The sequence below is a fragment of the Lissotriton vulgaris genome, chromosome 9 (genome assembly GCF_964263255.1).
Source record: "Lissotriton vulgaris chromosome 9, aLisVul1.2, whole genome shotgun sequence".
NCBI lineage: Eukaryota > Metazoa > Chordata > Amphibia > Caudata > Salamandridae > Lissotriton > Lissotriton vulgaris.
In genome coordinates this window covers 715,688,296-715,706,575 of record NC_141697.1, presented here as the reverse complement: position 1 = coordinate 715,706,575, position 18,280 = coordinate 715,688,296, and the positions used below count along the sequence as shown (strand labels likewise).

The following is an 18,280-nucleotide window of genomic DNA, read 5'->3' as shown; positions in this document are numbered from 1 at the left end:
GCCAAAAAAAACATCAATTAGCTTTGAAGAAAACTCAAAATGTCACCAATGGGCCCAAATATAATAAGCAAATTAAGAGAGGCGTGAAAACAGCTGAAGGAGGCTAAGCACGAACCCAGAAGGAACACCTGGAACTTATTTTGGGCTAACCTTCTGTATCACATAAGGACCAACAACTCAGCAAAGTTCTGGCGTACAATAAATGGTCTAGGGGCACTCTTCCTAAGACAGCCTCCTCCTACATTTCGGAGCCGGAGTGGTACCTCTTTTGTATGATCATTTTAATGACCAATCATGGCTAGACCAAACTCACATGCAGGTGGAAGACTCTGCAGGCAGTGCTGTCCGGGAAGGTCAAACCATGACCCATGACCAGCCAACTTTCAGGCTCCACTTCTCAGAGGACTCCATCCAAAAACAAATCACAAAGGGACGAAGCTCCTGCCCCAGGCAGAATACCACCTGGCCTATACATAAAAGATCCAGTATTCTTGGCTACCAAATTAGCCCCGCTTTTCTTATCCATATTAGAAAAGAGCTCTATCACCATCTTATGGCGTGGCTCGATTCTCGCTCAGATTTTCAAAGGTGGTGACAAAAAAAATCTTGCGGGAATTACTATACGATTGCCCTAACTGATAACCATTCAAAGTATTTCACAGGTGTACTGCTGGACTCTTTATGATCATGGGCTTAGACAAATCAAATTATACCACCAAATCAAACTGTATTTATAAGTCACACCGGGACAACAGTGAATTTTATCGCAATCTCTTTTGATAGAGCAGGCCAAATCCAATACCAGTCCCGTATACATGGGGTTTATAGATTATAAATCTGCTTTCGACAGGGTTGATAGAGGGAAGCTCTGGCTGAAACTCGCCCTGTTCAATGTTCTAAACCTTGCTAAGTGGTTTTCAGCTTCTGCACCATGACACGCAGGTCAGGGTCAAAATGGATGACGTATTGCGCCCGTCACGGCCTATAACCACCCTTCAAAGCCTCAAGCACGGCTCCGTTCTTGCAACCACATTTTTTAAAATATTCCTGTCCAACTTGTCACTGGTCCTCAATTTAGTAAACTCGCACTCTGCCAAATTGGGCGGTCTCCACCTCTCTAATATACTCTACGCAGGCAATCTGGGCATTATCAGCAACATAAAGATTGGCTTGCAAAGTCTTTTGGACACAACCAGTACATATTCTGATAGGAATGGGTTGCAAATAAATAAAAAGAAAACCAAGATCCTTGCGGTTCTAACAGCCAGGACCAATAAGCCAACGCAGTCTCAACACCAGGAAAAATATAGATGCCACTAACTGCTACAAGTATTTAGGCGTCCTTTTCATCCTTAACAGCAGATATGCAAGCCAGTTGATGGAATTTAAAAAGAAAGGTACTGCACTGTTTTGCATAACAAAAATTAAATGTTCTCACTTTTGCACAGATTTGCAAGTAGCTCAGGCGAAGGTTCTGCCAACCATACCATATGGGTGTGAGGCACTGAAAGGGCAGGATAGAGGGACATTGGACATAATACTAACAAGAAATCTACAGCACGGTTTTCCAGCTCCCATCCCACACATCTCCAGCGCAAATAAGGCTGAAATTCGGAATCTGCAGACAGGCGGTGGCTTGCATGGTGGCCTTTGTGATAAGGTCCCATTAGCTTAGGGTCTCCAAAGAAAGCACCCTGGCGCACAAATTATGGATCTATTTGGATACAAACCACAGGTCGGTAGGACACCACTATCTGACCAAAGCCCTCAGTACACTTGTGTTGACACTTTGGGCCTAACACATCAGCCAACAGGAATTTAAAAGGTTAGCAAAAATGTGCACGATACGGCTTTCTTCAATAGAAAACAGGGCCAGCCTCTCTGCACGTAATCATGGTTGTATGACCTTATGCACTAATACCTCAGTGCTACCTATATAACCCCCACAAGGAAAGAACTAAGCTACAGTTTATACTGCTAAGAATGGGGGTCATCCCCATCATCTGTCACCTCCATAATAGAAAAGGGGTAGTGCTCACGAAACGTGTTGGCTCTGTAATCAACATAAAGAGGACATAACACACGTATTGTGCCTGCGTCCCACCCTTGTAGAAGAAAGAAGGGCTATGCTACGAAGGGGCAGGATAGCTAAAGGCATAAGATCCTGAAGAGGAGTGGTCCTGGCCGGTTTATATCCCTCGAACACCACCCTGAACTGCCCTTTGGTCGGATTCATGGACTGTTTTTCCAAGATGATAGAGGCGATGACACATGAATGCAACAGGCAGACTGATAATGTGACCACTACTGGGCCCTCGCTATCGACTACTCCCCCTCATTGATACCGCTGCATTTTGACTTATTGACCAACAGGCATGTTTTAGTCCCTAAAACAAGTTCAGCATAGCAGGAGCTTATTTGTTTGCACATATTCTGCATATAATTATGTTCCCTCTCCTCCTTCAGAATAATGATGTTAAACCCTCGTCCGCTATTCAAGGTTGTACCTTTCACTTAGTACTATCATGTTAGCAACGTGTAATAGAGGCTTTTATAACACAATGACCTTTTAACTTTGAATGTTTTAAAGAATTTATGAAACATATATGCTGTGACTTGATGGCACTGTATTCAGTTGCAAAGGTTTTAATTAATCATGCAATAAAGTCTTAATCATAATGATGGCGAGAAGTGTCATAAAAATGCAAAAGAGTAACAGTAAACCTAGAGGAAGGAAAGGCAACCATAGGAAACATAAGGGGACCAAAGAGAGCGTAACTAAGGATAATAACAAAACTTTAAAAGGTGGTTGCAGCAACACTAACAACTTCCAACTAATCATTAAAAGGGGAAAGGTTAATGTTGACTAGAACCAGACAAATGTGGTTACTTTAAAATACTTTTGCATGATCTCTGTTGATCAGTCATCAAGTCCACTGAAAGTTTGGTCTAGCGGCAAACTCACAATGGACTCATGTCCCTGAACAATTTAGGTAATCAGAGATAATATATCTGCTTATGTAATCTCATGCTGAGAATGATAACCATGATCGTTAATGAAAATCGATTGTCTCTCATGCTATAACACTAATACCATCATATCAGCAAGAGTGAAAAGAAAAATAGCTTTCTATGGATAATGAGACTCACACTGATCGAGTGGAGGTGGCACACTCCCCTTCACCCATGGAGTGTGGTCGTCCACGATGTTGATGGTAAGATTGGGATGCCAATGGGAAATTATTTCAATGGGTCCATAATCCTCAGCTCGCTGTAAGAAAAGAATTACATAGGTAACTAAACCACGCTACACCTCTAGATATGCCTACCACATATAGGACTGAGTGAGTCTGTGCCCTACCACTGTAGCAAACAAGTTACTTACCTTTGGTAACAATATATCTGTAATAAACAGTAGTTGGTATTTGATTCCTTACCTTAGAATATCCCCAGGCGTCAGACTGGATCCTGAAATTTTTGCGTAGCAGTACCCTTGCACGTCGGTAGGCGTCGTCTGTGGCTCCGCGTCAGTCGTCGGCATCGTGGGTGCCGTGATGACGTCGCCTGAGTACTTAGACGCTGCTTCCGCGCGCTGACGTCCGTTCTTAGACACAGCTTTTCCGCGCCAGAAACGCAGAGCCATGTTAAAAACAAACACTGGTGCCATTGAAACTAGGGCTCTGAAAGGGGAGGACCTTAACCCTAGATATCGGTTCGCAGAACGGGGAGGATGGGCGGGGCGGTAAGGAATCTAATACTAACTACTGTTTCTTACAGATGGAATATGCTACTTACCAGTATGCATCTGTTCTTGGCATAGAGGGCTGCAGAGTGGTACATTTATGAATAGATCGCCATCTGGTGTTGGGCTCGGATGATTGCACTTGTTTTTCTCTTGGAGAAGTCTTTTGTCGTCACGTGACCGATGACTCCTCCCTTGGGTGCTAGTGCGCATGGGCATCGGCACCATCCTTAGATTGTTTTGTCATAGTAGGGTTAGATGGAGTATTATGATAGAATACAGAAAGAGATGCCCATGTAAGTGTATCTAGATAAGATAGTGTTGGAACAGACACAGGTTCCCGGGGAGGCAGGGCGGGCATGTACCACTCTGCATCCCTCTATGCCAAGAACAGATGCATACTGGTAAGTAGCATATTCTGTTCAAGGCATATGGGCTGCAGATGGTACATTTATGAATAGACTATACAGCAGTTACCTCCCTAGCGGTGGTCACCAGTGTCTGTTGCAACAGTTTGAAATAAAGTTTTTAGTACAGCCTGGCCCACTCTAGCCTGTTGTGTTGCCTGCACATCAACACAGTAGTGTTTTGTGAAGGTATGCAGTGTAACCCAAGTTTCTGCTTTGCATATGTCATCTAGGGGAATAATTCCTAAGAATGCCATAGATGCCCCTAGTTTACGTGTAGAATGAGCTCTAGGAGGAACAGTTAATTTTCTCTTTGCTTTTATGTAACATATTTGTATACATTTTAAATTCCACCTGGCAATGCCTGCTTTAGAGATCGGATTGCCCTTATGTGTTGGGGGAAAACGCTACAAATAGTTGTTTTGGTTTTTCTGAAAGTTTGTGTTCTTTCTATGTAATACAATATTGCCCTTTTGACATCCAATGTATGTAGGGCCCTTTCTGCTACCATCTGTGGTTTTGGAAAGAAGACTGGTAGTTCCACTGGTTGATTGATGTGGAATGCTGAAATTACTTTATGCAAGAATTTTGGGTTTGTTCTAAGAACCACTTTATTCTGGTGTAACTGTAGGAATGGTTCTTGTATTGTGAATGCCTGTAATTCACTCACTCTTCTGAGGGAGGTAATGGCTATAAGAAAGGCCACCTTCCATGTAAGGAATTGTATTTCACACCTATGCATTGGTTCGAAAGGTGGTCCCATTAGTCTGGTGAGTACTATGTTGAGATTCCAGACCGGGAAAGGCGGTAGTCTTGGTGGAATGACTCTTTTGAGGCCTTCCATGAAGGCTTTTATTGCTGGCACTCTAAACAGGGATAGATGTTGCCTGTTTTGCAGGTACGCTGCTATAGCTGCAAGATGTACTCTAATGGAGGTGTAATCAAGGTTACATTGCTGTAAGTGTAGTAAGTAGCAAATAATATTTTTTGTGGATGTGTCCAGAGGGTTGATGTTGTTACTGTTACAGTATACAGCAAACCTTTTCCACTTTGCTGCATAGCATGCTCTGGTGGTAGGATGGCTTGCTTGCTTAATGATTTCCATACAGTTTGGAGGTAAATTTAAGTATCCAAATTCTATGACCTCAGGAGCCAGATCGCTAGGTTCAATTGTTTGTGATCTGGGTGCATTATTTCTCCATGGTTCTGTGCAAGGTGCATGGGTAATATTCTTAACCTTTGATGTGGCACCTGTGAGAGTTGCAGGAGCGTGGTGAACCACGGCTGTCGTGCCCACGCGGGTGCTACTAATCATGGTCATTGAATGGTGTTGCAGTTTTCGAACCACTAATGGAATTATTGGGAGAGGGGGAAAGCGTATGCAAATTTGTTGGACCAATTTATCCATAACGCATTGCACTGCGACAGGTGGTGTGGGTACCTGGATGCGAAGCTTTGGCTTTTTGCGTTCTGATGAGTGGCAAAGAGATCTATCTCTGGTTGTCCCCATCTTTGGAAGAATGGCTGCAGTATTTGGTTGTGCAGTTCCCATTCGTGTATTTGTTCTGACTCTCTGCTTAAGATGTCTGCTATCTGATTTTGAACTCCTGGTAGGTGTTCGGCTAACAGATAGATGTTTTGAGGAATGGCCCATCTCCAAATCTCCTGCGCTAGTCTGGATAGTAGGAGAGAGTGTGTCCCCCCCTGTTTTTTAATATAATACATTGCTGTCATGTTGTCTGTTCTGATCAGGACTGCTTTGTTGAGAATCTGCATTTGAAAAGCTTTTAATGCTAGAAACACTGCTAAAAGTTCTAGATGATTGATGTGCAGTCTTTTTTGCTGTACACTCCATCTTTCCTGAACTGTATATTTCTCCATATGCGCTCCCTATTCGGTGAGCGATGCATCCGCTGTTAGTATCACTTGTGGAATTGGTTCTAGGAACGACCGCCCCTTGGAAATTTTTGTTGTGTTCCACCACTTCAGAGAGCCATGTGTGCGGTCGTCTACCAACATACCAACACCAGATCTGTAATCTGACCTGGAGCCTGATTCCACTGTATTGCTAGACATTCTTGCAGCGGACGAATCTGTAGTCTGGCATAAGGTATTGGCGGTATGCAAGAGGACATCATCCCTAATAGCTGCATGAACACTCAAGCTGTTAGTGAGTGTTGTGGTTGAAATCTTTGAATCAATGTGAGCATTGTTTGAATCCTGACTGGATTGGGGTATACTCCGGCTTTTTATGTGTCTATAGTAGCCCCTAGATATTGTTGAACTCTGATTGGTTGCAGGTGGGATTTTGTGTAGTTCACCGTAAACCCTAGCTGGTGCAGCAACTGAATGGTTTTTTGTGTGTTTTTAAGACATTCTTTTTCTGATTTGGCCTTTATTAGCCAGTCGTCCAAGTAAGGGAAGACATGTATTTGTTGTCTTCTTAGGTGAGCTGCAACCACTGCTAGGCATTTTGTGAACACCCTTGGTGCTGTTGTGACCCCAAACGGAAGGACTTTGAACTGATAATGTTGTCCTTCCACAACAAACCTGAGGTATTTCCTGTGGGCTTTGTGAATTGGGATATGAAAGTAAGCCTCTTTTAGATCCAGTGTAGAAAGAAAGTACTTGTTGGAGCGTGACCATGTGGAAGTGTTCCGAATTTATGTATGCATTGAGAGGTCTGAGGTCTAGTATTGGCCTTAGAGACCCGTCTTTTTTGGTAATTAGGAAGTATAGAGAGTATACCCCTGTTGATGTTGTGGAACCTTCTCTATGGCATGCTTTTGTAGCAGTGATAGTTCTTTCTGCTTTAACAATGTTAGATGATCTTGACTCATTGGACGCTGTTTGGGGGAATGTTTGGTGGGGTAGCTGTGAGTTCTAGGCAATAACCATGTTGGATAATTTGTCTCACCCACCTGTCTGATGTGATGTTTTCCTAGACAAGTAGGAACTGTGATAGACGTCCCCCGACCGGTGTTATATGGTCTGGGGGGAGCTGTATAAAGTCACTGTTTTGGGGTAGGGGAGTTGCGGTTGTTATTTCCGCGACCTCTACCTTTGTTGTTGTTACCTCTGTAACTGCCTCTAGAATTACCTCTGGGTGAAGTGGTTGTAAAAGAGGTAGATTGCTGGCTTGTGCCTGTATTCTTTGATCCGCCTCTATAGGTGGACCTACGAAAGGAACCCCTTTGAGTTGGCTGTTGCAATGCTCCCATTGACTTAGCCGTTTGTGTCCTTTTTCATCTTTTCTAACGTCTCATCTGTACCTGAGCCGAAAAGTGTTTTCTCATCAAAGGCTGGTTCAATAAGGATGTTTGTACCTCTTGTTTGAACCCTGAGACTGAGCCATGCATGTCTTATTAACATGATACTGGTGTTTATGAATCTTGCTGCAGTGTCTGCTGCGTCTAAGGCGCACTTAATGGAAGTGTTAGTTATTATCTTCCCTACTTGTATGAGCTGATCTGCCCTTTTTTGATGTTCCTTAGGGAGATGTGTAATGAGTTTTTCTAACTCATCATAATGAGCTCTATCATAACGTGCAAGTAGCGCTTGTGTATTAGCTATGCGCCAGCTGTTTGCCGCTTGGGATGCTACTCTTTTGCCAGAGGCATCTATTAACTTGGACTCCTTGTCAGGGGGAGGAGCTTCTCCTGTAGTTAATGAGTTTGCTCTCTTACGATCGTTTGTGACTACTAACGATTCCAGAGGTATTTGTCCATTGATATATATTGGGTCCCTTGGGGCTGCCTTATATTTTTTATCAATTCTTGGGTTTAATACCCTAGCCCTCACAGTGTCTTTGTATATGTCTGATGTGTGATTGAGGAGACCCTTAAGCATTGGTAGTGTTCCTGATGTTCTTTGTGCAGCAGGTAGTGTTTCTAAAAGGAAATCCTCTATTTGAGGTTCCGTATGTAAGTCTACCTTGTGGTATTTTGCTGCCCTAATAATTAACTGTGCAAAACCTGTATTATCATCAGGTGGTGAAGGTTTTGAGGGATACAGTTCAGGGTCATTATCATTATCTGACCCTGCGTTATAATCTTCCCATGGGTCTGCGTCATCTGGGGCAGTGTCGTCATCCCTAGGAAGTTCTCCCTCCCCTGTGTCACTTTCTACATCCGTTTGAGGTGTAGATGGTTGTGGTGTAGAAATAGCTGGCAGAGTGTGAGGAAGAGGAGAAGAGGGTGTGTCTTTAGGTTGAGGAGAAAGGGGAGGAATTGTATTTGTCCCCTTTGTTCTCTTTTTAGGAGGAGGAGCTTTGTCTTCCAACTGTTCATTCTTCCTCTTATTAGGTAGTTTTGTCACCACCTTGCCAGTTTGTGGATCGATAAACAATGTCTTGTTTTGGATCGGTCTGATGCTCCTGTGTCGGTACCGAAGGTTTTGGTTCTGAAAGGTGCCTTTGCTTCTGACCGTCAGTGTTTTGTGTTTTCGGCACCGAGAGTTTGCTCGAATCCGATTTTTTCGGTGTCGAGTAAGTCTTCGACGTCGAAGCATGTTTCGGTTTCAACATGGAATGTTTCGACTGCGAGCCTTCCTTTGTATGGAGCTTCGGTGTCGATGTCGACCGCTTCTCGGATCCGACATGGTGGGAGGCCGAGTGTTTCAGTTTCGGTGCCGAGCCCGATGGCGGTGCGTCGGATACTTTTTTTGGTTGTCTGACCGGGCTCGAAGGCGGGGTCGACACCAAACGAGGTCGGTTTTTTGGTAAGGAGACATTGTCACTCACAGTTTGATGAACGTCGATTTCTTCGACGTCAGACTCGTCCACTTCCGACCCGACTCGTCCTCATCTACTTCTTCCTCTTCGGGGTGCTGGGCCTCGAACAGCTCCGGGATTGCCTCGGACTGCATTCTCGACACCTCGTGTCTTCGGGCTCGACGGTTTCTAATCGTCTACTTGGAGGAGAATGCTGCGCAGGCTTCACAGTCCCTGGATTCGTGTTCAGGTGATAAACAGAGGTTGCACACCTCGTGTAGGTCCTTGTGTGGGAACTTAGCACCACACGTTGGACATCTTTTGAATGGAGTCCTTTCCATGGACTCCGGGCTGGACTACGTCGAGATAGGCCTTCCGGTCTCGTCGACGTAGAAGTTGGAAATTTTGTTGTTGACGTCGAAGCGCATCGAAATGGAAATGAACTCTCACTCGATAACAATACCGTCGAATTGGAAAGGGAATAGGCACCGAAATATCACTTTTTTCTCGAAGTCCATCCAGAGCGCTTCAATCCTCATCCGAACCCGATGGTGGAAAAAAAACAATCTAAGGATGGAGCCGATGCCCATGCACACTAGCACCCAAGGGAGGAGTCATCGGTCTCGTGACGACAAAAGACTTCTCCAAGAGAAAAACAAGTACAATCATCCGAGCCCAACACCAGATGGCGATCTATTCATAAATGTACCATCTGCAGCCCATATGCCTCGAACATATCGTTCCCGAAGGTAAGTAACTTGTTCATCTGAAAGAAACAGGTTAGTATTAGATTTCTTAACTTAGAATAGATACCCCAGCAATACCAACCCCGGTGGTGGGTCTGCAAACCAATAATCACGCCAGAAAGTCCTGGAGGACGGAACGGCCAAAGAAGCCATCCCTCTGAACCTGGCTGTCCAGGCAGTAGTGCCTTGCAAACGTGTGCAGCAATGGCCACGTAGCTGCATAACAGATGTCCTGCAAGGGGACTCCCCGGCCCAGGGCAGTGGTAGCCGCCGTGGCCGGAGTGGAATGGGCTCTCAGCCCAACAGGAGGCTCCTTCTTAGCCAATGAGTAGCATGCCTTGAGACATAAAACGACCCACAGAGAGATGGTCCATTTGTGCACCGCCCGGCCCTTCTTAGCGCCCACGTAACCAACAAAGAGTCGGTCACCCACCTGGAACGGTCGTGTGCGATCCAAATAGAAAGAGAGCGCACTTTTTGGGTCCAGACGGTGGAGCCGCTCTTCCTCTTTAGAGGGATGCGGAGGCGGAAAGAAGGTGGGCAGGGTGATAGACTGCCCCATGTAGAAGGCAGTGACAACCTTGGGCAGGAAAGAAGGTCTAGTCCGCAACACAACCTTGTCCGGATGGACAGAAAGGAAAGGAGGTTTGGATGAAAGAGCCTGGAGCTCACTCACTCTCCTGGCAGAGGTGATGGCAACCAGGAAAGCAGTCTTCAGAGTAAGAAGGCGGAGAGCACAGTTGTGAAGTGGCTCAGAGGGAGCGCACATCAGATATGTAAGAACAAGGTTCAAGTCCCACTGAGGCATCACAAACAGAACATGGGGAAACATGTGTGTGATGCCTTTCAGAAAACGAGTTACAATAGGGGACTTGAACAAAGATGGTTGATCAGGCAGCCTTAGAAAGGCTGAAAGGGCAGAAAGGTAGCCCTTGATTGTGCCCAGAGCAGAGCCCTGCTGGGCAAGAGAAAGAAAGAAGAGAAGAACCTCAGGAAGAGGGGCAGAGAGAGGATCCACAGCCTTTGCTGTGCACCATGCCACAAATCTGTTCCACCTGCAGGCGTATACCAACTTTGTGAAGGGACTCCTGGCTGCCAGAATAACAGTACAGACTTCAGGAAGCAAGTCAAATGGCCTCACTGTCGCCGCTCAATCTCCAAGCATGGAGGTGGAGACTGGACAGGTTCGGGTGGAGGACCGTCCCCTACTGCTGCGACAGAAGGTCCTCCTGAAGAGGCAGACGAACCGGGGGATCGACTAACATACTGAGTAGCTCGGGATACCAGTACCTTCGTGCCCAGTCAGGAGCCACAAGGACTTGGGCCCGGTCGCGTTTGATCTTTATCAGCACCCAGGGCAGAAGTGGTATAGGCGGAAAGGCGTACAACAGACCGTAACTCCACTCGTGACGAAAAGCGTCTCTGAGCGAGTGCCGCCTTGGAAATTCCAACGCGCAGAACTGAGGACATTGCGCGTTCTCTTTTGTGGCGAATAGATCTAACCAAGGCTCTCCCCACTGCTGAAAGAGACCTTGCGCCACGTCCGAGTTTAGACGCCATTCGGGATCCATCATGCACCGGCGCCTGAGTTCGCCCGACCTGGCGTTCAGAGAACATTCCAGGTGTTGAACCACCAGGGTCACGCCCGAATATTCCAGCCACTGCCAAAGGCGCAGAGCCTCCTGGCAGAGGGTCCACGACTCCACCCCGCCCTGTTTGTTGCAGTACCACATGGCGGTGGTGTTGTCCGTGAAAACCTGCACTACACTCCCTCGGACAGAGGGGAGGAATGCCTTCAGTGCAAGACGAATCGCCTGCAGCTCCAAATGGTTGATATGGATCCGGGACTCCGCCGGAGACCAGAGGCCTCTGATCTCCGTCTCTCCCATGTGACCTCCCCAGCCCTGGAGGGACGCGTCCGTCACAACTACGTGCTCTGGTTGGGGTAGGGAGAGGGATCTGCCGCTGACCCAATCGCGGTCCGTTAGCCACCACTGCAGCTGTCTCGCAGTGCCCTCCGAGATCAGGACATGGTCAGACAGGTTGCCCTGATGCTGGGCACACTGAAACCTCAGGTCCCACTGCATAGCCCGCATCCGCCATCGGGCGTGATGCACCAGAAGGATGCAGGAGGCCATCAGCCCCAGAAGCCACAGCGTCGACCTGACCGAGACTCGGGATAAAGGCTGAAAGATCGGAAGCAGAGCCTGAATATCCTGAACCCGCTGCTCGGGGGAATAAACCCGAAACTGCGCCGAGTCGGGAACCGCTCCGATGAAGAGGAGCTTTTGAGAGGGACACAGGTGTGACTTTGGCACATTGATGGAGAACCCCAGCAGGTGCAGGAGGTCCGCCGACGTCTGGAGGTGGCTGACTACTGTCTGGGGCGAGCCCGCCTTCATCAACCAGTCGTCGAGGTAGGGGAAGACTGAAACCCCTAACCTGCGCAGATGAGCTGCGACCACCGCCATCACCTTCGTGAACACCAGTGGGGCGCTGATAAGGCCGAAGGGGAGCACGGTAAACTGAAAGTGCTTGTGGCCTACCGTGAACCGCAGATCGCGCCGGTGGGCCGGCACGACGGGGATGTAGAAATAAGCGTTCTGCAAGTCCAACGCTACCATCCAGTCTCCTGGGTCCAGGAAAGCTAAGACCTGAGCCAGTGTCAGCATCTTGAACTTCTCCTTCCGGAGTAAGCTGTTGACGTTCCGTAGATCCAAGATAGGGCGTAGGCCCCCTTTGCCCTTCTTGGGTACCAGAAAGTTGTGGGAGTAGCAACCACACCCTACTACTAGCCCAGGAACGCGCTCTATGGCCCCCTTGCCCAAGAGGGCGGTAACTTCCTCCTGCAGAAGTTGCAAATGATCCGACACGCGGTGGAATTGCGGTGGCATGGCTGGAGGGATCGTCTCGAAGGGGAGGGAGTAGCCCCTTCGGACGATTTGCAGCACCCACCTGTCCAATGTGACAGTGCGCCAGTGGAAGTGGTGATGGCAAACCCTGCCCCCCACTGGTGTCACAAGGCCTGAAAGCACGGACTAGGAGGGTTTTGAGGCGGATGCTGCAGGGGTAGGTGTGGACTGGCCTTGCCGTTGTCTGCGACCGCCGCTACGGCGGTTTCCACGGCCGCCACCGCGTTGATATATTTAGTCTGCGGTGCGTGGCTGGCAGCATGTGTGGGGGCGCCCCTTCCTTGGCCATGAAAGGAGCGAAAGTCACCCGTTTGCTGGCACGGGGCCGAAAGGCCCAAGGACTTGGCCGTAGCCCTGGAGTCCTTAAAGCGCTCAAGCGCATGGTGTGCCTTGTTGCCAAAGAGGCGACTGCTATCAAACGGCATGTCCATGAGGGTATTCTGGACATCGGCCGAAAAGTTGGCGGACCTCAACCTGGCATAGTGACGAATCACCACCGTCGTTGCCATTGCTCTGCCCAGTGAGTCGGTGGTATCCAGCCCACACCGGATAGAATAGCGTGCTGCATCTCGACCCTCCACAAGGGCTTGGGTGAGTTTAGCCTTGACCTCCGCCGGGCATTGTGGCAGCACGTCCGCGACCGTGTCCCACAGAGTGGGTGTAGCGGGCCAAGAGGCAAGCGGTGTTGGAAGACCGCAGTCCCAAACTGAGGGAGGAGAATACCTTCTTGCCGTATTGCTCATACCTCTTGGATTCCCGATTGGTCGGAGACGACGGGAATGCGGTCTGGGAGTTGGAGGCCTGGATCAGCAGGCTCTCGGGGTGGGATGGGTGGACAAAAAGCAAGGGTCACCTGGGGCCGGGCGGTGGTGTCTGGCCACTTTCCTATCTACAGGCGCACCTGTAGCGGGCCTGGACCAAGTGCCCAAAAGAACGTCTGTCAAGGCCTCATTACACGGCAGCAGAGGCTCGGCCGAGCTTGACTGCGGTTTAAGGACCTCAGTGAGGAAGTTAGTCCTCACGGCCGCGACGGGGAGCTCAAGGCCCAAGGCCTGGTCGCCCGCGTCAACACCACACTGAAGGTTGCCCCCTCCTCCGTAGCCACGGTAGGGGGTGAGACAAAACCAGTGTCTGGCAAAATGTGAAGACCACTGGCATCCCCAAGTTCACCTGTCCAGTCCTCTTGGGACCGACACTCATGTCAGAGGGTCCTCAGACCCCTCCCAATACTCCTCATCACCCATGTCCTGAAATTCAGGGTTGTCAAAAGATGGGGCCGGTTCATTGAAGTAAAACTCTCCAAGCGGCGTCGAAAGCGGCGCCCAGCGGTGCCGTTCTGACGCCAGAACCGGATCGAGGGAGGTATCTGGGACCGCGCCGCCCGAAGACGGCGCCGGAGATGACACCCTAGGGGCCGGTGAGGTCGTTAGGTCAACCAGCGATAACCCGGATCCGGAAGCGGATCGAGCGGGGCCCTGCAGCGCCGGGCCCGAAGGCGCCGGCGGCGTTGGGGCCTAAGCACCCGCCAGGTTCTGGGCTAAGCACCCGACCCGCTAGGGCCACCAGACGGGTCCGCTGGGCCCGAAGGCGCCGTGGAGCCCGACGGAGGAGAGAGGGACCTCATGGCCATGTGGAAGCGCTCGACCTCTTCCGGCGTGGCTTGCCGCCCAGGGACCGGAGGGTATGGGGCAGGTTGAGACGCCCGCGACTCCGTCTGAGCAGCGTGGGCGGTGTCACCCGAATCCCCGGCTGTGTCGCGTGAGCGTCGGGGGGAGTCGGAAGAGCGATGACGTCTCTTCGACTTCTTGTGCTTACCTGACTACTTCGAGCCTGACGAGTGATGTCGACTCCCGGAGCTATGATGGCTCCGACCCCGCGACCGGTCCCTCGACATCCGTCCGGACCGGGACCTCTCGCGGCGCGGGGGCGACTGCCGGAGCTCGAGGCGCTTGCGGGACCGCTCCCGCCTTAGCTTTCGAAGTCAGGTCTTGGCAGTCGGGGAAGGCCTTGTCGTCGTGGTAGACGCCGAGCAGTGAAGAGACCAGCGGTGAGGGTCAGTGACCGACATCAGTCTGTCGCAGTCCTCACAGGGCTTGAAACCTGGCATCCCTACCGGCACAGTTCGGATTCGAAGACTCGAAAAAGGATCAAAAGAGATAACAAAAAAGTTTAGTCAAAAAGTGACTAAGGTACCACTTTTTCCAGATCTGCGCTGCAGGCGCGGAAAAAAGAAGAACTGACGTCAGCGCGCGGAGGCGGCGTCTAAGTACTCCGACGATGTCAACATGGCGCCGATGTCGCACGCGGAGCCGCAGTCGACGCCTACCGACGCGCAAGGGTACGGCTACGCTAAAATTTCCGGATCCAATCTGACGCCTGGGGATATTCTAAGGTAAGGAATCTAATACTAACCTGTTTCTTTCAGATAGATGAGGCAAGTATTAGCTACATTATATGAACCCTCAGAGCTTCACTCTTCACGTTAATAGATGTTTCTACCCGCAATTTACTTAATGCTACCCCACCATCAGTACTTCAGCCCTACAGCCCTTACTGTTACAAGCAGCAGGTACATTTTACCTTAATCATCTCTGGATCTGCCTCGGTCTCGCCAGTCAGAAGATTCTTTGTTTTCAGGAACCTTCGTCGTTTGTATTTATTAAGCACTGGAAGGCAAAAGCAAAGTGGTTGATGAAAGCATTGCATTATTAGTGTGGTCAAGGGGTGACTGCTAGAGGGTGGACAGGGAAATTCAACTTTGAGTGACTAAGTAACAAATGAATATTTCGTTTCGGAGGCTTGGTACAATTTGTGGGTACAGAAGGGAAATACAGTGGCAAAAAGGGAGGAGCCTAGGTGGCATGGAAAATAACGTGAGTGGCATAATCGAGAACTGGGGCTAGAAAAAGAGAATGGGGAGAAAAAAAGAGCATGGGGAGACGCATTACTAAGTTAACATTCCCATGCAGATTGCATCAACCATGCAATGTGATAACTCACTTATTGTAACTATGTTATCCTGCACGAATACATTTTGAAACATTCTAAAAAAAAGAAATTACTTACCTTTAATGGTTATTCTGTAACTTCTTTTTTGTAAAAAAATCTATTTTTTTAAAAATATATTTTGGCTATCTTGTGGTTGGCTTGTAGAACAAGTTACTTACCTTCTGTAACGATGTATCAGGTATAAACAGTCTAGCCGCAGATTCCTTAACTTAGAATATCCTCCAGGCGCCAGACTGGATCCGGAGACTTTTCAGCAGTACCTCTGCGCATCGGGGGGACGGCATCGCATATGTCTGCTCTGTTGTCGCCCACGTATATGACATCAGTGGAGCAATACTAGTCCCTTCTGGCGTGCGGACGGCAGTTTTCTACTGTGAAACGTTTCCGCACCACAACGCAAAGCAACTACTAAAACTGTGAGTGTGTGGGAACAACAATAAATAATAAAATGATGAGAAATATCACAATGCATTGTAGAGAAAAAAATGTCATACTGCAAGGAACTGAAGGGAGAGAGCAGAGTACTCGTCCCTAGAAACATTCTTGCGGAAGCGAAGACCCATGCCCTCCTTTGAGGCAAAACAGCAATGGAGATGATTGTTCTGGTAAACGACAAGCAGTCTGTGACCACATGAACGTCATTTTAATGGACAAGACTAACAACATGAAGTTATGGCAATTGACCACATTTCTGTAGCAACAGAGAATGTGGAACCATAGCACTAAATATGACCAATTGACTAACATAGTCAAATAGACCCTAAACTAATGGAGAAAAGGTCTCAGGGGGGAGGGAGGGAAGAAGGACATGACCAATCTCAACACTGGAAAAGAACCAGGGTGCAAGAGAGTGAATGGATATAGCAGCCCATCACCCAGTTGCGAGGATGGGTGGAGAAGCAACAGGTAAAACAGAATGAAACATCATGGCCTGGGAAGGATGCGAAGAGACCCATGCATGAAGACAGAAAACACAGGTAGAAAGACCAATGAGAAGAACCCACCCTAAGAAGGTACTCACGAAGCGGGGAAGATGGGTGGGCGTTAATGAATCTGCGGCTAGACTATTTCTCTACCAGATACATCGTTACCAAAGGCAAGTAACTTGTTCATCTGATAGAGAAATCTAGCCGCAGATTCCTTAACTTTGAATAGATAGCAAAGCAATACCCCATTGGAGGAGGGTCAGCGACTGAACCCCACTAAGTTCCAAAGAGAACTAATCAGTCAAAGATTGACTAAAACCGGTAGAAACCGCAAGTGCAAACGTGGCTGACACTAGAGACATTATGATCTGGAAAAGGATCATTAACAAATAAAGGCAATGTCACCACAGTCTGTCACAGGACAGTACAAGACTTTGACCTTCCAGGAAGTGACAAAGAGAAAGCACAGAAACCAGAACGGCCAGTGCACAATGAAAAAAAATCCATAGGCTTCTGTAACAAGAATAAGAAGCAGAACTGTGTGCAGGATCCCATGGATCTGCGAACAATAAAAGTCCCAGAGAAAGGACAAAACAGCATGACTGAGTCAGAGCGTACAAAATGAGCATGCACAACAGAGGATGCCAACAATGAAATGTAGAAAGACAGATCACCCATGTAGATATATACTAAACCATGACTACAAGGAAATGCATGTATGTGGATAAAAGGGATACACATATGCAGACTGTGTGGATCGTTGAAGCCACACCACACGCATGCAAAAGCGCATGAAATGTAGCATCGACAGCACATATGCGTCGGCAGAAAGACACAGAACGTATGACCAGGTAGTCATACTGACGAATCACACACCGAAGTACATCAGTCAAAGAATACCCACATAAGCTGGACACAAACATAAGGCTCGCTCTCAAAATAGAGAGAAGGAGGAAAAGAAAGAATCTGGGGCTAAGAAGCCCAAGATACTGTAACATTGGAAAATATAGCAGGAGTGCTCTCCAGCAGTCAGTATACATATTATGATATGTATACATATCTATACATGCACATATATACATACACACACATACATATGTTTATTTTCGTCTTTTTAGGTCGAGGACCGTCGCACTGCAAAGCTGTGGGAGGAGTCCGAAGAGGTTATGTTTTTAAGTTAGGGGGACTTGAACCCTCCCCTCTCCTCCATTGGCTGGCTTCCTAAACGGAGGCCAGCCATTGGAGGAGAGGGGCATCACTCCATTCAAGCCCAGTCTCTTTCGGATTCGGGGGGGTGTTTTTTGCGCTCTTTCGCCCTGTGACGTCATCCGCCACTCAGAATGCAAAAAACACGCCCCCCGAATCCGAAAATGTTGGCTCTTTTCTTATGCCATTTCGCGATGACCGCCGCCCCAAGAAGTCGCAGAGTCCTCGCCCCTCTTAAAAAATAGTAGCACGTGCTTGCAGTTATTTTTCATGAACAGCTCTGCTGCTGCATTACTACAACAGAGCTCTCGATCATAGCCGGGGAGTTAGGCGGAGGAAGCCCGGCCCAGACAAGAGACAGGATCACAGGTATGGAGCCAGAGCGCACAAGCAGCAGCCCCACCACACCCAGTCCTGCAGCGCGCACAGCCTGCACTCCCCATGGCCACCAGCGCCGTGCCGAGCATGTCCTCCCGGCTGGGCCCGTAGCGTCTCTACCCAGGAATGCACCAAGAGGAGCGGCTGCCGGAGGACATGGTGCAGTTAGGTGGCACGCAGCTTTAGCGTGGAGGCTCGGGCAGGGCTTATTAATTTCTTTAGTTGAGTTCCCCTCCTATTTCC

The 18,280-nt window shown here is 48.5% G+C and overlaps 1 protein-coding gene across 1 annotated transcript in view; it reads right to left on the bottom strand.

Annotated features, from left to right (window-relative positions):
• CLPTM1 (CLPTM1 regulator of GABA type A receptor forward trafficking) overlaps positions 1-18,280 on the bottom strand; it is a 405,433-nt gene that overhangs the window by 279,298 nt on the left and 107,855 nt on the right. Inside the window, exons 6-7 of the mRNA XM_086938446.1 lie at positions 15,099-15,184; positions 3,151-3,271 (exon numbers count right to left, since the gene is read on the bottom strand). Of these exons, the coding sequence (XP_086794572.1) occupies positions 3,151-3,271; positions 15,099-15,184 (207 nt within the window). The remainder of the gene's footprint in view (positions 1-3,150; positions 3,272-15,098; positions 15,185-18,280) is intronic.